Source organism: Homalodisca vitripennis, chromosome 8, assembly GCF_021130785.1.
Source record: "Homalodisca vitripennis isolate AUS2020 chromosome 8, UT_GWSS_2.1, whole genome shotgun sequence".
Lineage (NCBI taxonomy): Eukaryota > Metazoa > Arthropoda > Insecta > Hemiptera > Cicadellidae > Homalodisca > Homalodisca vitripennis.
This window is the reverse complement of record NC_060214.1, coordinates 19,495,617-19,519,060: the sequence shown is the minus strand read 5'-3', so window position 1 is coordinate 19,519,060 and position 23,444 is coordinate 19,495,617. Positions and strand designations below refer to the sequence as shown.

The 23,444-nt window shown below is 31.7% G+C and overlaps 1 protein-coding gene and 1 long non-coding RNA gene across 2 annotated transcripts; both read left to right on the top strand.

Annotated features, from left to right (window-relative positions):
- Positions 1–1,302: 1,302 nt before the first annotated feature.
- On the top strand, positions 1,303–4,440 carry LOC124367397 (calcium-transporting ATPase sarcoplasmic/endoplasmic reticulum type-like). The gene is made up of 4 exons (XM_046824180.1): positions 1,303–1,449; positions 2,163–2,299; positions 3,123–3,240; positions 4,294–4,440. Exons 1-4 carry the CDS (start codon positions 1,408–1,410, stop codon positions 4,414–4,416), a joined length of 420 nt encoding a protein of 139 aa, XP_046680136.1. The 5' UTR covers positions 1,303–1,407; the 3' UTR covers positions 4,417–4,440.
- A 16,757-nt stretch (positions 4,441–21,197) lies between these two features.
- On the top strand, positions 21,198–23,200 carry LOC124367110. The gene is made up of 2 exons (XR_006922862.1): positions 21,198–21,595; positions 22,535–23,200. It is a non-coding gene; the product is annotated as an uncharacterized LOC124367110 (long non-coding RNA).
- The last annotated feature ends 244 nt before the right edge of the window (positions 23,201–23,444 follow it).

The window sequence follows — 23,444 nt, the reverse complement described above, 5'->3', positions numbered from 1 at the left end:
GCGTTGAACATTTACCTAACCGTATTTAATATTGTTAATGGTGGTGAATTAACAGAAAAGGACCAGCTTCTTATCCAAATGTTTTATCCAATTGCAATATTACTCAATAAGATGAACTCACAAAAGTCCCAACTTTAGATCTAAGGCCACTAAAAGTCTGAGGATGCAGTACTATTCCTACATCTGATCAGTACAGCTATACATTTTTTTGATATGTGCCTTTTCTCTTTTTTGTTTTTTGAAGAATTCCAAGAGATGCTTTTCCTATTTTGTTACCGTACAAAATGTTAAGTAAAAGGTGGTAATGTGTTTCAGTATTTTCCTGACTGCCGCCCTCGGTCTTCCTGAGGCTCTGATCCCCGTACAGCTGTTTGTGGGTCAACCTGGTCACTGACGGTCTTCCCGCCACCGCTCTTGGCTTCAACCCCCCTGATCTGGACATCAAGGAGAAGGTAAAGTTACTCCATAAAACAGTGATTTGTATTCATTTGATCGCTTGATACACGTTGCTGCACCAGTTACTCTGTCACTCTTCACTGCTCATTGCTGCGAACCTGATGAACTTGTTGTTAATAGTGAAAACTTGCAACATTTTCATGAATCATTCATCTCTCATTTATTATAAATATGATATTAAATTACTTGAAAACAACTTTTAAATAATTTGTTGTAATTTTTGTTTCAGTTAAATTTTGTTGGTTACATTTTGTGGCATAAAAGCCCCTTAAACCAGTAGCTTGGACACCAACAGTCCAACTTTTATTACGTCCCAAGAGCCACGGAGTCAATATTTCCCATGTCAAAGCTCTTGTAATAAAATTTCTGTGGTGAAGGAGTATACATTTTGGTGAGACCTTCACTATTTCATCAGAACTTCACACCCACGGACTATCGAGCGTTTCACCCAAACTTGACATTCATCCCAATTCTGAACATTTCCTCATTTTATCAATTCTAATAATATTAAATTTATTCTCTGAGGCCTTTTTGAATTTAAAAAACCCTGTCAGTCCCACATAATTTTTAATATCCAAAAATAGCCACCACGATCATTTACCCCTCTGGAGTAATATCTTGCTATTCTACCTTCTAACTGGCATATCATTTCAAAAGGAGTTTGATTTAATTCTATATTTTACCTAGTAACTTAAATTTTAAATTCTCAATCCCCATATTTCAATATTGTAACAGAACCCCCGACACAGTAATTATGAATCAACTATGAAAAACAAAGAGTATCTAGTCACAAACAGTGTGTGGACGTAGAGATTGACGAGCTGGATGTCTGTTACAGCCTCCCCGAAAGGCTGGACGAAGGCTTGATCTCCGGTTGGCTGTTCTTCCGCTACATGGCTATTGGAGGCTACGTCGGCGCTTGCCACTGTCGGTGCTGCCACCTGGTGGTTCATGTACAGTCCCGAGGGACCACAGATGACCTACTGGCAACTGGTACGTTTCAGTATCACACAGATACATGGCAATTTCTACCACGATAACTAAGTTAACTAACTATCCTTGCCTGTTACTATTATTATTTGTTCGTAAGACTATCAATCAATTCATGAACAAAAACATAGGCTTATGTTTTAATATTGTGTAGTGGTTAATAGCATTGCTTAAAAAGAATCACCAGAAACCTTTCATGTTTTCTGTCTCCATGTTTTTACACAATAATGACTGTTTTGGAAAGAAATTATCTGTAATGATGTTTTAATTATGTTTTTACAAAAACTATTTGATGTGCTAGGGAATAGATTTTTGTGTGAATAAAAACATTACGGTAAGGAGAGTATACATTTTTTAGTTAGTATTTTTATATATAAAAATTCTAATATTTTACTCTGCTAAAAAACATGAAACTGTCCAGGAAGAAGGTATATAAAATAATTTATTAATATTTAATGCTTAATAAAACAAATTAACTCTTTAATAGTGTTTTCAACATATTTTGTTTAATTTTGGCTTTTTTTTATTTATTTTAATTTATAAAATTTTGAAATAAGACCTAAACTCTTACATTTCCACAATGTTTAATTGGTTCCACCACACTTGCAGATGACTAAATAAATACTACCTCAATGGATTAATGCATTAGAACTGAAACGGACACAGTTAGAATACATTGCTGTCTGTACCTGGGCTTATTTGTGCTTTCTGTGCAGACTCACCATCTGTCCTGCATCGGAGAAAACCCCGACTTTGCTGGCATCGACTGCAAGATCTTCCACGGACCCCCACCCCATGACCATGGCTTCTGTCTTGTGCTGGTCACCATCGAGATGTTGAACGCCATGAACAGGTGCAAACAGTTACAGTTGCTCACTCAAGCTGTTTTAAATAGTTATTGATTGGTTAGCTCGATGGTAGGCCAATTTGTCCAAGTTGAAGACACCTAAAAGGGAAAGCGGCAGTGTTTCTTCTTATTAGTGTAGAAACATCAATAAAAAATTCAAAAAGACCCTGTCTTATTCTATCAAAATAATAAAAAATATTTTTTTGGGTCTGAAGAATTTTGTTTTAAATTGAGTCATCTCCTTTTGTGATGGTTTTTAAATGAGTACTAGTCTGTTTGTAAATATCATTACTGCTTTTAATTTTCCGAATTTGAAAATATTTGGAAAATCTTTATTCTAGTTTCTAGAATAGTGGAGTCTCCTCTCTAACAGAACAATGATTAATAATTTTCTACTTTGGAGGCCAGTGTGTGTTTTGTTCTTGCAACCAATGGTGTCAATGACAAACGCAAGCCTCTATAAATCATGTGATGATTTTATTGTAAAGGATGGAACATCCAAAGTGCCTCAAGAAACAGCTGACAGCATGGCTTCTGGATCGACCGTTCTACTCTGGAGGGGGAATTTCCTGAATACCTCATTCAACGTTATAAATTGATACTGAACCTTATCTAATATTGACACATGGCTGTTCTCTGATGAATATGTCAAATAAAGTGTTGTCTATTGTCTATTGTACATGGACACTGTTGAAAGCTCAACACATTACCTGGGAACTCCTCACAGGTTAAACACACCTAACCTTTTATAATTAAATCATCTGCTGAACTGAACAAGTGTAGCTGTGAGAATGACATAATATTGAACTAAAGATTTTCCTGTTTACAGCTTATCTGAGAACCAATCTCTGGTCGCGATGCCGCCATGGTGCAACCTGTGGCTGGTGGGTGCCATGGTGCTCTCCTTCACCCTCCACTTTGTCATCCTCTACGTCGAGATCCTCTCTGTAAGTAAAAAGATCATAATTCTTGTTTTATCAATTAAGTAAAATTTTTCTCTTTCCTCACATATTGGACTTTTTAAGATTGAATATTAAGAATGTTAGCTTGAAAAGTTGGTCACCACTGGACCCACATATTAACCTAATGTTGGGATAATTGAATACTTAAAAAAAATCAAATACAGTGTATTTAAAAGCACCCTTGTATTTGAATACATTATCTGCATTGAGTATTTCTAACAGACAAGTCTAGACTTGCCTTACTTCCTTCCCGTAATCTGTTTTCTTAGTTAGTTGGAATTGCCCTGACAAAAAGGTGGGAAAATCCTTTTCCTCTTTGTGCCTCATACAAACGTGTCATGCCCATGATTTATGGACTTCAGAAAAAATATATTTGTTTACTTGCTACTTCAGTCCCTCCTAAAAAATTTCTTTTCTACTGCAGGTTTTTGTCACCAATTATCTTAGAAAAGATTGAAGTCAAAAAACCTCAGAATCATGTTTTTTATATATATATATATATATATATATATATATATATCCATCTAAAACCCTCCATTAAATACTTGTATTATGAATACGAATACAGCTCTTAAATAATTTATTTGAATATTATTAGTCCAAATGAATCAATAACTGTATGTGTTTGAAATTCGATTCTTCCAGAGAAAATGTATTCATTTTAAAAGTATTCAAATTTATTTTGAGGTATTCGAATATGTGAATACCCGGGCAGTATTTGGATATAGTATGCATTTATTACTATTTTAAACATAATATTAGTCTTAAATTTAAAACTCGGATAAAACTTTTAAAGTCAACCTGAGATAGTTATAAAATTGTTGGAGAAGATTTGTAGAAATTTTTCAGAATGAATATGTGCAAGCATGATACTTTAGTCAAGCAGTTCTGGAACGAGCCTGTTGCCACAAAAAGTACGCTTATTTGAGCTATAAGGAACTCTGAAATAAGGTGACTTATCCATGTAGAACACAATGATTCGCAACTCGAGAGTTTTAGAGCTGTAACGATGTGAATGGTTGTGTTTGTTTGTTGCAGACTGTGTTCCAAGTGTGCCCGCTCACTGGAGACGAGTGGCTCACAGTGATGAAGTTCTCACTTCCCGTCGTGCTACTTGACGAAACGCTCAAGTTTGTCGCGCGCAAGTTCACAAGATGGTAAGAACGACTTCTTCTCCACAGTACATTGGATCTTTGTGATGTGGGGAGTTTTCTTCCTGGTGATCTGCTTCGGTCCGATATAAGAGCGAGGGCGCGGCCGAGGGAGCTCCCGAGTGACTTGCGTTTGTCGCGAGACGGAACGTGCCGCGTCGTGTCGGACGAGTGGGGGGTTTCCCTCGGCTCGCGACCCGGCAACCGGACGAGTAAGTGACGTTGTGTGAGTGATGCCTTATTGACGAGCGGAGCGGAGCGGCAGTATTCGCCGTGGTGACGGCCGTCAGAAACATTTCACGCTCTCTCTCTCTACATTCCCGATAGTATTTCACTTGCAGTTCTCGTACAGAAAAATTGACGAAATGTTTCTGACCGCTTCCGGACCATGGCCTTAAGTTTTTTTTTATATATATAATTGTACACAGGGAATCGGTTTTGGAACAACTTTTACTTAGTTCTTGGACAGCGATGTTGGAATTTCCTTATATATTTTGTCTACTTTCCTTTTTTCATAATTTTTTTCTACTTATTGGATCGTGCATATTGTTTTCCTTTGTGTGTGCTAGACAAACTATATCGGAGGAAAGGCCAACATTTTCAACTGTTTAATTTTATAAACCAACATTACCGAATTGTGAAATCTTTATGTTAAATTAGTAGGATAATAACTGAACTGTTCAAACAATTGCAGTAATCAACTTGTGATGTTATATTAACAAACAATAATAAATTATTATGTGGTTGGTTTTTTCTAGAGAGTTTTTATTTTTTTTGCTTTATTGCCTGCTTTTTGCACCCTTCCTCCTGAAAGCATGATTCTATCTAAATACAACCACTTTTTTATTTTTCTGTAGTTGTTTTATTTTACCTTGATGACCTTTCTGTCTAATTCCTCTTTGTCCGTAAGTTTTTGGAAGCAATGCTTGACGCAGCTTATACAAGTTTGATTCCAGTGTGAATTTTATCCTTTAAGAACTACTGTGATTGTTAGACTTTGGTTTGAGCCTTCCCCAAGTTTGGCTTGTTGAACGCAAGCATGCGCACAGTGAGTGCCATGAGCCACCGAGTACGAGACACTCGAGTGCGCTCACTCTTCATAGCTTCCACTTACACCCACACAACGATTTCAGGAAGCGTCTCAGTGTTGTTCCCGACAGGTTTAAAAATAAATATTTTATCATGTAAAGTGTGTTGGTTTTTTTTTATAACATGTGATTTTTAAGAGATTAAAAAAATGTTTATCTTGATTACTGATAAAATTTTTGTTCTAAATTCTTGTTTTTAGTTATTTTGAGTTGTTCAAAATGTTTAACGACCATTGGTTCACCTATTTACCAAGCCATTGGCCTATTTTTTGACAAGATTATTTGTCTATCTCGCCACCAAGTTTGCCGTTTTCTCACAAGGACATCAGTACTCTCCAGTCTTAATCCTGTTTCTGTTTTTTATGGCAGTTAGGGAAAATAAAAATAAATAGATGATCAATTAAATGGCAGCTGATTCATGTGAAATAAAACCCGTAGTGTGTAAAGTGATGTAATGTTGATGTATTGTATTTTGATCGTTGAAGATAATTTGGACAATCCTTTGAGAGTGAAAGATAAATTTTCCTCATTAATTTTAAACTAATGGTGACAAAAATTATAACAATAAGAATTTTTAAACAGAAAAACTTCAAATTTACTTAGAAATAAATACAAAATTAACCCAAAAAATAATAAAATATAAATATAAAAGTAGTATTTTTTGTAAAAATCCCTGAAATATTTAAAACAATGAAGCAAAATATTTAATACAGCATTTGCTAAAAAAAACTTAACTTATTTCTAAATCAGCATTAACTTGCCATTTTTTAAGTTAATGTAATTTTTATAACTAATATAAAGTTAATATAAATCAACAATATTCATGTTTAAAAATTTCATATAATTTGATTTTAACAAATTTAATTACAACTGGCTGTATTGTAACTCCTAAGTTTTATAAAAGATCTAGGAAGCAACAACTAAAAATAATTAAATTTAAATCAGAAGTCTCCATTTTGGAAACAAATTTATGGGATTTACTGTGCAATTTAAAGGCTGTATATAAACTGGTTTGGCCAATGGGTTAAACTGAGCTGTAACATCCTACAGTATGCTGTCAACAATAATGTGATATATATATATATATATATATATATATATATATATTCTTACTTTCAAACAATACTTCTTATAATTACTTCATACATAAGCTTCTGCAGTCAAAAACTTATAGAATTAGGACTATAATCAAGCAGACCTCTGTTTTTCACCAATTAATTATTGAATGAACTTAGGATTTTAGCAATATGTTTTTATTACTTTTTTAATAGTCTAGTCTAATTTACATGTTGAACATGTTTAAAAACAAACCAAACTTTGCAATTTGATAGCGACAACTGCAGAACACTTTAGGCTATTTTTGCCTTTGGCGTTTGCTGCTTGTGTTGTGAAATACAACACGCAATAGGCATTCAAGCAATGAGATATTTTTTAAAACCAACCAAAATGCTGCTTTTTAAGTATGTGCTGCTATTAAAACGAGTATTTAAACTCAACAACTAACTGATTAGGTTTCGATTGGACTCTGAGAGGAGACGAGGTAAGTCATATTGGTGCAGTATTTACTTATTCTGAATATAATTATTGATTCTTGTACTTAAGCAGTTTTGTTTTCAGTTTTCTAGAAATGCTTGATTTTGATTTGTACTGAGATAAACGGAATTCTCGATGACTCAACACTTTCTACTGATTTAATGCGCTTGAGTTAAAGAAAGGTTTGTAGAGATGAATATTGGACTTAGCAATGCAGCGTTTACATCATATTTTTGTAATATTTGACACAAAATTATGTCAGATAATGGTGGAAGGATTGTTGGGTAAAAAAGGACCTCTTCGGGTAGTGATGATTTGTTATCTAAAAAAAAAAAGGTGCTTATTTGAACGTTGGTATACAAATGTGGAGTCGTGGTCTACAGCAGCTGGATCATGTTATTACCTTAAAAATCGGCAGAACTGTGACTAGATTTGTACAAGAATGTTTTTATCGTTCAAGCGCGCTTGAACAAGTAGTGGCTATTACTAAAATTTGCATATGAATATATTAAAATGCCAAACAGGATTTGCGTATTTTCATTAGGGACTTGAGCAACCTAGTCATGAGGAAGCCCTTCTCTGAAACTGTTAACTCTGTTAAAAGAACATAACTTGACTATTAGTTTCCAACATAATGTTTCACAAAATTTTAAAACTCTAAAGTTACAAAATGCCAAAAACCTAAAGCCTTTTTTAATTAATAAGTCCTTTTTAGATTGTAGTTTTTCTGGAGAAAAACTAAAATATGTTCACTAATTAAACCCATCTATGAGAGAAATGTAAAACAGATATGTCCTATAATATTCTTCCGGCAATCTCCAACCTGTACAACGGTGAAAGTCTAAAGTCGTACAAGACATTTTTCTCCCATACTAAGGACTGCACCTCCATACAAAAAATTAATTTACCAAAATAATTTACAATGGTACTTCATTCAACTAGGCCTACAATTCAGTAGCTATGAATAGATGGAATAAATAAATATTTACTGTTGAATTTGCTGTACAATATGATGCAAGTAAGTTTTTGATTACTGACAACTCACATGCTTAGCCATGCTGTAAAATTGTAAACCTCTGGTAATAAATAAAAAATATACATACATTGGTAAAGAAAAGTAATAGAATTTAAATTCAGAATTTAGTGACACATTATGAAATAAAAAGTCTTGCTCAAAATATTTTGGATCTGCTAATTACTACTTTTGCTATGCAGTTTATTTCTTTTAATATATATTTCCATGTATTTGAACGCTTTTGATATAAATGTCAAGACACTAAAATAATTACTCTACTAAAATAATTTAAATGTAACATAAAATAAGAAAAGAAATAAATAGTAACATACTTAACTACTAGTCAAATAATTGTGGGTTTTTAAAAAAATATAAGAAGCCTGAAAATGGAGTTGGTTCTCACTCACTTATAATTCAACTGTGGATGAAGCCAATTCAATTGAACTTGGGTTTAATATACTTAATATTTTTATTTTTTTTTTCTCCCTCTTGTAAACATATTTACTAGCAGTTTTTTTTAAATTGTGTGTAAAAAATACATAATAATATATAATTGTTTAAAAAACCATTCCTTTAAACATTATGAAAAACCGTTTGATTTTTACCATGTTTATCCTCAAATTCTTGCCTTGAAAGTTGTTTTCAGTCATATTGCCATCTTGAACATTGTTTTTTGGTTACAAATGTATCAGATACACAACATATTTAAACCATTTTTTATTTAACCAATAGACAATTTTATAAACAAAATAATAATACAAACTATTAAGGTGAATATTAGCTCCTTAACAAATACACATAAACATTTACACACATAACCTTTGTCTATTCTTACTGTTGTATCACATAAAGAAAAACTAGTGGTAAAAATTGTTTTTCTTTCTATTAATTTGATACAACTTGATTTTATGGAGCTCAAAAAAAAATTCCATTCTCATAACTTTAGCTCTACAATTTTTTTTTAGGCACTTAAGTTATTTATCTTAAAAAATACTCTGTTGGACGTTGGTTACTTACTCTTGGAAAATAAGTATTGATGTTTCTATCAATCCCTTTGCCGTGTTATTTAACGAAGTTTGTATTTTTATAAACCTCACCCTAAAGTTGAATTTTGTAGCCCTTTGCTTTGTGTGTTAAAACGTTACCGTGATATGGACAAACTTTTGTTCTGGATATTGAAAATTAAACAATAAACGTTCACTAAATGTTCCTCTTTTGGTGTAGAATCCTTAGGCCTTAATGAATTGAAGAGAAAAAGAATATCATACAAAACAGATACAATATGATAACATGTCACAGGTTATAAAATAAATTAACCTTATAATTACTTATTTTAAGAAGAAGTTTCCAGTGCAGGGAATCGTTAATTTTGACAAAACATAGTTTTGTGGTCTGGCCAGCGTCCTTTCTTTATCCTGATAATAATCAACTGTGTGGTTTCACCTGAAGATAGTGTTGATGGTTCAGTTCTATCGTGATGAAATGCTGTGGTTTTAGACATAACATGGCTGTGGCATACCACAAGATCTGCCTGATATAGGATGATTTAACCACTACATTGCTGATATTCACTGATTTAGGTCAAACACGATGTTTGCTATATAAAACTTATATAACTCATGAATGGTTTACATTATCACAACAACTGAAAAGTCTGTTTACTTTTTGTGAGCTGTACAGCTCCACTGTTGACCACTAAAGTTCCAACTGTCGGTCAAGCTCAAATTTGGTACAACTGTGTTGTTGTGGCAGGTGCATTCGCTGACGGTCGATGAAGTATGCTGGACACACTGCTGCCAAACTCGTAGAGCTAGCTGTAGCCTACTGTTTGCGTTTGCATGTCACGTGTGCGTTCAGCCCACCCTTGGTGTCTGTTTTGGTGGCTTTTCCATAACTTGGTGGCTTAATTTTACGTGGTTTGTGGGTTGTTCTCTACGATTCGGTTGTGCGTTCGAATTCTCAAGCATGAAAAATGTGAGTTAAATTTCAGATATATAAAAATATTTTTGTTAAATTTAATCCGTATATATTGTTTTGATTTGATCAAAATGGACATTATTTTTTTCCATATTATTACAGTCCTGAACTACGTATGAATAATTGAATTAACACGTACATTCGTCTAATTGTAACCATAAACTCTACTTGACCTGGGCAATCTTCTGGTATCAATAAGTATCCATAAACTATGGATTTAATAAGTAAATCCATCAGGATGTTAAAAAATTTACAAACACAGCACCAAATACAACGAATAAAAACTAAACCTAAAATATGCTAATTATTAAAGCGCAATAGATCTAACAAATGTTATATTTTGCTGCCAGAAAATGACTTGTTAGGATTTGAAACTACAGTAGCAAGTACGACTAGTAGTTTGTTGAACTGTTTGACAATGGTATGATGTTAATTCCTGTTTTAAATAATAAATTATAGGTTAATTGATTTTTGTAGTATTGGTTTTAATTAAAATTAACAAAACCAAAACAGTTTTGAAAATATTTTTTACCACTCTACTAAGGGTCGGTTATAAATTCAAATTTGCTTGATTCCATACTTTTTAAAAACCAGTTTTTGTTCATATTGGTAAAAGAAATACAAAACTTGAAAAAAATCTTACTATTGTTTAAATGAAAATAGTTGTTGAATTAATGAATAGAACGCACTTCTCTTAGAATTGGAGCTTATGTCTATTGTAGTGTTGTATTTTTGTCATTATAGTGATAAGAATTATCTGTAGTTGTTGTTTCACTCATGTACACTAGGGGACGATTTTTGTTACATGGTCAATCAACTATAAATAAGGGAGTTTCAGAGTATGACGCTTTTACTCGAGATTATAAATTTCTGTAGCTAATAATGAATTTTATTGCCAAAAAGTAATTTTCAGGTATAAAATCTCTGGGAATTTTTCCTGTTTTTAATTGGGGGCAATAAATCACATAAGTGGTAAATAATAAGTTTCTGTTGCAACTGTTTCTATGAAATATCATATGATTTAACTTTGAAAAAGGTTTGTAGGAAGGCACGCCTACTTTAAATATTTTTTGGTGTCTACTAGTAACGTTTTTTTTTTTTGTAAAATTCAGTGCATAACATTATGTTTGTTAAATCGGTTTCAATAAATATTGGTTTAGGACATTCGTGTCCCTAGTGTATCTTTTTATAAGAGTAGAAAAAATAGATCAATTATGTGCATTTATTGTTGAAAGTAAACTTGTGACTTTTTTAATCAAGTCATAGTTTATTCTTTTTTTTTTGTCTAGGTTAAACGGTTCATATATGGAAGAAAACATTTATTCCAGTTAATATTTAAAGACAATCTTGACTGTAACAGTTTCCAGATTTAAAAAATGAAATACTGTTATACAACAGTTTTCTGTGTATTTGTTTCATTTCAAATATTCATTTCCTCTTTCATTTTATTCCTCAAATTCTTGCCTTGAAAGGTTGTTTTCAGTCATGCCACTTAACATTGTTTTGGTTTACGTCTATGTAATCAGATCAACATAATTAACCATTTTTATTTAAAACCAATAGATTTAAAAAATAATAATACTAACTATAAGGTGAATATTTGCTCCTTACAAATTCAACATAAAACATTTACACACATACTTTGTATATTCTTATGTGTATCACATTAAAGAAATATGGTTAAAAAAATTGTTTTTCCTTCTATTAATTTGTTACACTGATTTACTGAGCCATCATAAAAGTCCATCTATAACTTAGTCACAATTTTTTTTTTAGCACTTAAGGTTATACTTATAAAATTACTCTGTTGAAGCCCCCATGGTTACTTACTCTTGGAATAAGTATTGATTTCTTATCAATCCCTTTGACGTTTTTCGTAGTTTATTTTTTATAAACTCACCCTAAAGTGATTTTGTAGCCCTTGCTTTGTGTTGGTAAAATCGTTTACCGGATATGGCAACTTTGTTCTGGATATGAAAATTAAACATAAACGTTCACTTATGTCTTTTTGAGTAGAATCTCTTAGCTGTATGAATGAAGAGAAAATGAAATCATACAACAGATAAATATGATAACAGTCAATGTTATAATTTAAATAACCCTTATAATTACTTATTTTTAAGAAGAAGTTCAGTGCAGGGAAATCGATAAATTTTGACAAAACAAGTTATGTTTCTGGCCCTGCCGTTCCTATCCCTTTATCCTGAGTAATAAATCAAGACTGTTTGTGTATCACCTGAAGATAAGTGTTGCATTGGTTTCAGTCTATCGAGTGAAAATTAGCTGTTGGTTTTAGACTATAACATTTGGCGTGTGGCATCACCAAATCTGCCCTGATATAGGATGATTTCACCTACATTGCTGATATTCACTGAATAACAGGTCAACACGATGTTTTGCTATATAAAACATATATAAACTCATGAAAGGTTTTACAATAATCACAACAAACATGAAAGTCTGGGGAGGTTTTTACTTTTTGTGAGCAGTCAGCACCACTGTTATGCCACAAAACGTACAACTGACGGTCAAGCTCAATTTGGTACAACTGTTGTTTGATGTGGCAGGAGATTCGCTGACGGTTTCGAAGGTCTGCTGACACACTGCTTGCCAACCTCGTAGAGCTAGCTGTGAGCCACTGTTTTGCGTTTTGCATTGTCCGTAGTGGCGTTCCGCCACCCTTGGTTGTCTGTTTGGTGCTTCCACTAACTTGGTGATAATTTTACGTGGTTTGTGTGGTTCCGTTCTCTACGATTTTTGTTGTGCGGTTTCAATACAACAAGCATGAAAATATGTAGTAAAATTTCAGATATAAAAAATATTTATGTTAAAATTTAATCCGTAATAATTGTTATTTGGATTTGAAATAATGAACATTATTTTTTTTCCATATTTATTACATTCCCGTCCTGAACTACGTATTTGAATAATTTGAAATTAACAACGTACATTCGTCAAATTGTAACCATAAACTCTACTTGACAGGCACATCTTCCTGGTATCAATAAGTATCCAAAATCTATGGATATAATAAGTATCCCATCAGTGAGTTAAAAATTTACAAAACTCACAGCACCAAATTACAACGAATAAATAACTAAAACCTAAAATCATGCTTTAAAAATTCAAGGTGCAATAGATCTAACAAATGTTAAATTTTAGCTTGGCTGCCAGAAAATGACTTGTTAGGAATTTGAAACTACTAGCAAGTACGCCTAGAAGTTGAACCTGTTTGACAAAGGTAATTGTTAATACTCGTAATAAAAAATAACTTATTAGATATTTGAATCTAGTAATGGTTTAATTAAAATTATCAAACCAACACAGTTTTGAAAAAATTAATACCATCAACTAAAGACCGGATATAATTCCAAATTTGCTTGATTCCATACTTTTTCAAACCATTTTTTGATCATATTGGTAAAAGAAATACAAACTTGAAAACTTACTAATGTTTAAAATGAAATATTGTTGAATTAATTGAAAAGAACGCACTTAGATCTGGAGCTATGTCTATTGTAGATGTTGTAATTTTTTGCTCATTATAGTTGAATAGATATCTGTAGTTGTTTTGTTTCACCTACCTGTAACACTAGGGACCGATTATGTACAAGGTCAATCACTTTAAATAAAAGTTTCCGATTATCTGACCTTGTACTCGAGATTTTTATAATATCAGTGCTAATAATGGAATTTATTGCAAAAAATAATTTTCAGTATAAATCACAGGGAAAATTTTCCTGTTTTTTACTTGTGGCATAAATCACATAAGTGGTAAAAAATAAGTTACTGTTGCAACGGTTATCTATTGAATACTAAGATTTAACTTGAAAAAGGTTTTAGACAGGCCTACATAAATATTTTTTAGGTTTCCACCAGTAACCAGTTAAATATTTTTTGTAAATTCTAGCTAACATATGATTGTTAAATCGGTTACACTCAATAAATATGTTTAGACATTCGTGTCCCGTAGTGTATCTTTAATAAGATTGTAAGAAAAATAGATCATATGGTGCATTTATTGTTAAAAGAAAACTTGTGACTTTTTTAATCAAGTCAAAGTTTATTCTTTTTTTTAGTCAAGTTAACTGTTCAAAAATGGAAGATCAATTTATTCCAGTAATATATTAAAGACAAAACTTGACTGTAACAGTTTCCAGATAAAAATGAAAACTGTTATACAACAGTTTTCATTGTATTTGTTCAATTGCAAATGATTCATTTCCTCTTCATTATTCCTCAAATTTTTTTCGATGCCTTGAAAGTTGTTTTTCAAAGTCATGCCCACTTAACATTGTTTTTGTTACAATGTATCAGAATCAACATATTATCCATTTCTTATATAACCAATAGAATTTAAAAATAAAAATACAAACTATAAGTGAATAATAGCTCCTAACAAATACACAAAAACATTACACACATACTTTGTCCTATACTTATGTGTATCAACATTAAAGAAACTATGGGTAAAAAATTGATTTTCTCTATTAATTATACACTGATTTACAGAGCCATAAAATCCATCTATAACATAGCCACAATTTTTTTTTAGCACTTAAGTTATACATAAAAATACTCTGTGACGTGGTTACTTACTCTAGGAAATAAGTATTTGATTTCAATTCAATCCCATGCCGTATTCGAATTTTTAATTTTATAACTCCACCCTAAAGTTTAGATTTTGAAGCCCTTGCTTTGTGGTTTCAAACGTTACCGGATTATGGCAAACTATTTTCTTGGATATTAAAATTAAACGTAAACTTTCACTAATGACTCTTTTGGAGTAGAATCCTAGCTTATGATTGAAGAGAAAAAGAAATCATACAAACAGATAAATATGATAACAGTTCACAGTTAATAAATAAATAACCCTTATAATTATATTATGTTTTAAGAAGAAGTTCAGTGCAGGAATCGATAAATTTTTGACAAAACAAGTTATGTTCTGTCCCAGGCCGACCTATCGACTTTTATCCTGATAATAATCAACTGGTGTTCACCTGTAAGAGTAAGTGTTGCAGGTTCAGTCTATCGTGAAATAGCGAGGTTTAGACATAACATTGGGCTGTGGCTTCACAAATCTGCCCTCGTGAAATGGAGATTTCACCTACATTGCTGATATTCACTGAAAACAGGTCAACACGATGTTTGCTTATATAAAACTATATAACTCATGAAATGATTTTACAAATCACAACAAACATGAAAAGTCTGTTTACTTTTTGTGAGCAATTCAGCACCACTGTTGCCCACAAAACGGTACAACTGACGGTCAAGCACAATTTGGTAACATACTGTGTTGAGTGGCAGGAGATTCGCTGACGTCCGATTCGCAGACACACTGCTGCCAACCTCGTAAGCTAGCTGTAGCCACTGTTTGCCGTTTGCAATGTCCGTGTTCGTTCCCCACCCTTTGGTTGTCTGTTTGTGGTGCTTCCACTAACTTGTTGGTTAATTTATTAACGTGGTTTGTGATTCGTTCTCTACGAATTGTTTGTGCGTTCAATACACAAGTCATGAAAATTGGAGTAAAATATCAGATATAAAAATATTTAATGTTTAAAATTTAATCCGTAATATTGGTTTTTGATTTGAAAAATGACATTATTTTTTTTCCATATTATTACCAGTCCTGAACTACGTATAATAATTGAAATTAACCACGAACATTCGACAAAATTGAAACCATAAACTCTACTTGACAGGCCATCTTCTGGTATCATAAGATATCCTAAAATCTCTGGATAAAAAAAGTATCCCATCAGTAGTTTAAAAATTTACATAACACAGCACCAAAAACAACAATAAATAACTAAACCCAAAAATCAGCTATAAAACAAGTGCAATAGATCTAACAAATTTATATTTGCAGCCAGAAAAATGGACTTGTTAGGATTTGAAACTACAGTAGCAAGTGAACGACTATGTTTAAGGTTGAACTGTTTGACAAAGGTATGTGTTAATACTCGTATTAAAAAAAATAAAACTTATAGTTAATTGAATCTTAGTAATGGTTTAATTAAAATTATACAAAACCAAAACAGATTTTGAAAATATTTTACCATCTAACTAAACGACCGGATATAATTCAAAATTTGCTTGATTCCATAACTTTTTCAAAACCAGTTTTTTGATTTCATATTGGTAAAAGAAATACAAAAACTTGAAAACTTACTAATTGTTTAAAATGAAATAGTTGTTTTGAATTAATTGAAAGAGAACGCACTTTAGAATCTGGAGCTTATGTCTAATTGTAGTGTTGTATTTTTGCTCATTATTAGTGATAGATTTATCTGTAGTTGTTTGTTTCACCTCCTGTACACTAGGGACCGATTTTGTACAAGGTCAATCAACTATAAATAAGAGTTTCCGATTATCTGACGCTTGTACTCGAGATTTATAATTTCTGTGCTAAATAATGAATTTTATTGCCAAAAAAGTAATTTTCAGGTATAAATCTCAGGGAATTTTTCCTGTTTTTTTAATTGGGGCATAAAATCACATAAGTGGTAAATAATAAGTTACGTGTTGCAACTGTTTCTATGATACTATGATTTAACTTTGAAAAAGGTTTTAGGACGGCCTACATAAATATTTTTAGGTGTCTACCAGTAACAGTTTTTTTTTTGTAAATTCAGTGCTAACATATGTTTGTTAAATCGGTTTTCAATAAATATGTTTAGGACATTCGTGTCCCTAGTGTATCTTTTAATAAGATGTAGAAAATTAGATCAATAATGTGCATTTATTGTTAAAAGTAAACTTGTGACTTTTTTAATCAAGTCAAAGTTTATTCTTTTTTTTTAGTCTAGGTTAAACTGTTCATAAATGGAAAGAAACATTTATTCCCAGTAATATATTAAAGACAAAACTTGACTGTAACAGTTTTCCAGATAAAAATGAAAAACTGTTATACAACAGTTTTTTTTTTCAGTTTGTGTAAAATATCGTTATGTAATATTTCTTATTATTATGAGACTTGTATTTGTTTTTTCATTGCATTTCCTGAACAAAAGTTAGTACTCGCTTTTCCATCAATTATTAGTTTTAGACAAATTATTTTATATCTCTTTTAGAGTATGTGGTATACAAAATGCGATATTTCTGTGACCGCGCTTTAATTTTCATTTTGAAACGGTTATTTATTAAGCTTAATTTTTTGTTGTTGTGGATTGTAAACATTATAATCCTACAAGTGTAACAACGCCAGCTGAGTAAAAGTTGTTGGAACAAAGTTATGCTAATTTGTTTTGTATTAATTTCCATGTATGTGTATATAAATAAATGTATGTATTACTTGAGAATGAAGGTCACTATTTGTTTGAAATATTCCGACTGTTTGCTGGTCAGGTTATTAACAGTGTTTGACATTTAAATTGACAATCACTCTCGACTCTTAAGAGTTTGGAGTATATTTGCAATAGGATAATAACAGCATGTACAAGTTAGCCTAATGTCGTAACTAACTATGTAATTATTGTAGGTACTTAAAACAATAATTGTGCGATAGTTGAATTATTTAACGATTTTGTATGTTTTTTATTGTAACATACAGTTTGTTATGTAATATTAACATGTAGCGGTTATGTGAATACTAACCGAAATGTCTGGTCTCGGAATGCTCTGGTTAAATATTAAGGAATTCTTTCAACATTTACATATATTAAAAGATTTCAACATTTACAGAGTTGAAATAAATATTTACAAATTTACCTTTCAGATCTACCATTTTAAAGTTGTAAATTCACATTATTCAAAAATTATTATTTTTGTTTTATAAAAAATCTGGATAATTTGTCACCAAGGGGGCTTACTGTACATAATCTACTAACATACAAATGCTTTATTTAATACACATTCTTTTCAGTAGAGTCGTAGACCAAGAGTTTTCGGTTAGTCCGAGTCTGTTATTAATCCCTAGTAAACATTCCTTGTAAGATATGTTATAAAGTTATAAGGCCTGGTATAAGAGTGTCTTAAGAAGCCTTATTGTATTATAAGCGCTAGTGTCGTCAAACATGTGAGTACAGTGTGATACTGCTAACATCGTACGATGTGTGATGTTGCTAACATCGTACGATGTGTGGATTTTACATCTGCGTCAGACTGACGCAGACTTGATAACCAATTGTGAGGGTTGCCATTGTTCCGACAAAGGTGAATCACAGTTGTGAAATTTCACTCACAATTTAGTCATTACGGTTTATATTGTAAATAATAAACAATGAATTAATGCGTACACCTTTTTTGTAAAATTAAAAATCTATGCATTCACAATGTTGAATTTTAAAAAGTACAACCCGAAAAATTGTGGTGTATATACAGTGCCTGATTTGAGACGAAACAGAGTGGGAGCCTTTCACTGCACTCAGAACTGTATAAAACACTGCTTTTGAGACCTTACAATTTTAAAATTTTCAAGAGGAACCGGCCGCTGGGGAGATCTTTCTCTTGTTTTTTCGGGAGATATACCAAAAATATCCCCAAGAAACCCATTTCTATTTCACAAAAATAAATAAAATTATAACAAAGAATACTAAAACAAAAGTAATTTTATAAAGTTATTTACGAAAAAGTGCGTTGAAGTTAAGTATGCAGTACTGAAAAATCTAAAAATTAAGCACTGTGTATATACAGCTATACCTGAAAATTGAAAGCAAGTAGAAGCCAAAATAATCGATTTTCAATTAAAAACAAATTACTTTCATAGAGCATTTTTTATCAGTATAAACTTTGGTCAGAATATCATAATATAGTGGAAATTTGACTGTTTTCAAAGAGTTTTAAAATTCACCAAAAATGTTTAAAGTTTTCTCACTGTAACAGATGAAATAGCAATCGTACATCAAGTATCTATGCTCAGATCATGAACAGAAAATGGTATTTTGAAAAATAAACTTACTTTAAAAATTTTAAATAAATGTCCCATAGATTTCAAATTTTACTTTAACTATTCTGCATTTAGCACTACAAAGATTATTTTTATTTGTGTGTTATGTAAACACAGTAAAAATTGTAAATACCATGCACAATTTTTTTCTGTCTCTAATTCAAAGGGAATCTTTTCTTGAGTGAAAACAAAAGCGTATTTTAAGAAACTTTTTTTGGCAAAAAAACGTTGTTTAATTGGTAATACTGGCAACCCTCCAGGTGAGTTCCGACCTGATTTTAGTTTCTTCCTTGTAATTATAACATTGTTACCAACAGTTCTTTGTTTTGTACATTACGATATTTTGAAGTGTATATAGTAATAAACTTGAAAATATTGGGGTCCTAGTGTAAACGTTGGACAATAATATTTAATCTGGAAATAAACAGGATGAGACAGAACATTGATGAACTCAGTATGAATCCTTGTTGTGTACCAGCCCAGTTTGATTGAGCTGGCTTTCTAACGCATGTTGGCACATTTTTGAGTTTTGCAGCATTTTGTCATTGTGGAGTTTTTGCTTCCGAGGACCGAGTGGTAAGTTGATTTTATTTTAAATTTATAACTTATGTTGTAATGAATGACCCTGGTATCGACTTTACTGCTGATCAAAGCAATGTAATCCTTGTCTGTACCACACCATTGCCACTTTACCTAAATAACTGTCTTTGCGTTGAACCCTCCAAGTTGGAACTAATTTATTAAAACTGACATGAACAATTATTTTAAATATCAATTCAATTTAAAGTTTGATTGAATTTCCTCTTCACTTTTTCAAGTTTCACAAGTTTTTAATTGTATGTAAATTACAGCACTGCAATATTTTATTGCTCTATTAAAGTTACTTTTAACGGTGGGTTTGGTGGAAACTGAACCAATTACCATTTTATATAATTTTTCAGAACAGAACTATAATTTTGTTTCGCTAAACTTAAATTTACTACACAATTTATATTAATGTATCATAGATTTTTAAGTAAGTTAAATGTATATTTTACTGCAAAAAAAAAAACAAATATTTTATCTTTATTAAATTTTACATTGAGCATTATTGATATTATTTTTTATTTTTGTGTTTAGCACATAAAACGCAAAACATTTAAAAAAATTTGTAAAAAAAAAAAAGAAAAACTATTATTTTGGAGGGGGGGGCACATTCTCTGTCTAATATTATCAAAAAAGAAATCTTTTTGTCTTGAGTGTGGATAACATTTTATTTTAAGAAACTTTTTTTACACTTTTTTTAAGAGACTTTTCAGCACTGTTAAAATACACTTGTACACTCAAGTTGAGAATTTGCACGTTCCTCAAATTCTGGAACATAATTTTTAACTTTCAGTTTTAAGCTTTTAATTTTATTGGTGGTAAAGTATTTCAGATTATATATAAAAAAATTCAATGTTGTTAAAATGATTGTGAATTAGTGTTCTTTTATGTTTACATTTTCATAATTTACTTAGTCTAATTTCAGTCAAAATGTTGATACTACAAAATAATATTTCAGCCTAATTTCAGTCATAATGTTGATACTACAAATTAATATTCTGAAATACTTACCTCACCCTGCAGAATTATATACCCATTGAGTTGTACACAACTTGTTGCGCTCAACTGTGTCTTGGAATTATGCAACAAGTGTAACCACTACCCCACAGCTTATTTCCGTAACCACCATTTTAGCTGTTGGTGAACTCAAACAGCTGATTTTATTCCAATAATTATTAGCACTGATATGACATAACTATTTGATTGCTGACATGTCCTCACCCCCCTGCCAAATACATTACAGCTGATATCTAACCAGTTAAATGCAACACGGATATTACGAGCTATCAGTAGTTAAGATTATAATTTCAGTTATTATGTAGAACCTGTGTTCTACTTGATAAAGATTGCAGTTCTAAAATTGGTGAATGCAGTCGGATTGCGTTTTTAGTAAAGTTGCAAACACAAATATAGGTGTTGAGAACAAAAACGTGTTCATCTAATAAAATAACAAATTTTAAAATTAGTAACTAACCTACCAAATGAGAGGCCTAATGGTTTACAAATACAATTGTAATATTCTACTCTTTGCCATTAAAAAATCAATTTGCTACACAGCATCAAATTGTAATGGAAAGTTTGGTAAATATGGATGATATGAAATCAACAAAACTTCTTTGATTACGAGGTTAGTTTAATATCAGTTATTGATTGGACTCCTGGAGTTGCACGGCGTCTAATAAAAGTGTAGTGTAACGAGACAATTTTTAGCAAGCAGGTTAGCCTCTTGTCTACAATAAGTGCTGCCACCTGAATTTTCCAACCGTGTTTTGGTATTCATTTTCCTGACTGTTTTTAAATTTAATCGCAGAGGTAAATGTAAACCGGTTATCAATGCACTTTTAAAAGACTAAATGAGTTTCTGAAAACCATATCAGTTCTACTGTTCAACAGAATTTATTGGTAAACTGCTGCCGATAATTTGCGACATTCTATTCTTGCATCTCTTACCGTGCTGCATTAACTGGCACATGTAGTCAGCTGTGTGCTAGGAACAAGTTGTGGACAGCTTGTGAACATAACCTAAAAGCTGACACTTTACTGATCCTTGTTTGTGTTTGCCCTGCAGTCATTGGCTGAGCTCGCTACAACTACCACAGTAAGTATCATAGCTCTGTGAGACGAGCTGAAATGTTGGTACTCCCTGTGGCATTCACCAGGAACTGGGCGCCAAATCATATTGGCAGAATCTTGCAGTGATTTTAAAACTAATTTCATTTCTCCAAAATAAATAAAAATTCCTACAAAATTTTAAACAAAGAATACCATAGCTAAATGGGTTTTTTGTTTTCCAGCGCCTATAAGATATGATTGTAAATCGAAATGTTAGTATTCAGTACGAAATGATCAAAATTTGTAAAACTTGGAAGTTTGTTATTCAAAATGCAGTTAATAATAGAATAAATAGTCCATGGTGAACGCCATATGAGATCTTAATATATTTTAATTACCTACGTATACATTTATTATACCGCATAATTGCCTGATTTTTTTCATTAAATATTGGAGAAGTTATTAACTTTCATGTTTTTTCCAGCCAGATGTTCTGTGGAAGAAGTACAATTTCAATGTTTTATATTGTATTTTAAAACCACTGAGTAAATAACAAACAAATTTACAGTCAAATCAATTTTGTTTAGTACAAATCAACAAACCTTTAAATTTAAAAAACTAAGATTTTGATGTGAAATTATATCATTATTGTTACAAGACATTTTTTAATGGTGAAATTACAAAATATATGTATTTTTAATACATAAAAAATCCAATGAGTTTTTAATATGGATTTTGAATGAATACAAGTTTAATTATGTAGTATTTTAATATTTCTGTTATTAAATTCTTATTCAAACAACTGTTTTAATTTGTTGTTCTTACGTTTATTAAATCATAGCGACAGCTGTGATCTGAATTTATCAATATTCATACAAGTAATAATTAAAGTTTATCATTATTATTTACAGTTACACAGTAAACTTTTTACTAATTATTCAAGTATCAAATGTTGTGTAACTAATATAGTCCCCGTTTGTTTCAGTGGCCCCCGAGGTTAAGAAGACGTATTGAACACTGAACAACAAAAAAGGAGAGTCTGGCTTCCAGTAGAGTAAATTTGTGAAATTAATTTTATAAACTCGTTAAATTTTTTGTAAAATAAAGTGATAGACTGTCAGAAGGGTCGTAGTGGCGGAGATGATTAGTGCTGTGCAGCCTTCACTCAAGACAAAGCATTTAAGCAGCAGGCTGCTAAGTGTTTAAATCATTTCCGAGTTTTCTCACATTTCAGTTTTATCAGGTTTGGCAGTCCCGGTTCCCCCACTAACTGCACTCCTTAATTCCGCTTTCTTGTACATAATTCTGTCTTGTTCTAACGCTTTCATCACTGTATAGAATAGAAGCGCCGGTGTCAGTTTTTGTATAAATATAGTTAGGGATACGAGCCGAGTACGAACTAACAACATTGTATACGTATTTTTCAGACCCTTTTCTTGTGTAAAAATGTATTTTTATGGAGTAATTGTAACGTACGATCAACTGACCAATCCACAAACGACGGACGTGTGAGGGCGGCATCCTTTCATTCCTTACTAGGACCGTGCCATACCTGCTGTACAGTATTGGGTCCTTCTCGTTGTTATTGGGTGTTTTGTAAAGAAACAAACTTTGTCAAATATTTTAAGGAATAAAGTCTTTGAACTGGTTATTCTTCTTGTTTTGTTTTGCTGTATCCTTGGTCAATGCTATGTTATCTGCCGCAAGGGCAGAGAGAGTCTGTGAGGAAAAATAAATTATTTTTAAGTGCATCTTGCCCAGGTATTGAACACAAATAAAAGTGTTTTTCAATATTCCTTTAAATGTAGGAAAAATTGTATTAAATTTTGTTGCATTATGGTCTAAAGAAGAAAGATCAAAGTAATGTTTCATTGTTTCTGAAATTTCAATTTATA

Coding starts and splice junctions, on each gene's coding strand:
- LOC124367397 (XM_046824180.1), top strand. CDS start 1,408: ATGTACAGTCCCGAGGGACCACAGATGACCTACTGGCAACTG. Junction 1,450..2,162: donor AGATGACCTACTGGCAACTG/GTACGTTTCAGT, acceptor CTTTCTGTGCAG/ACTCACCATCTGTCCTGCAT. Junction 3,241..4,293: donor TCTACGTCGAGATCCTCTCT/GTAAGTAAAAAG, acceptor TGTTTGTTGCAG/ACTGTGTTCCAAGTGTGCCC.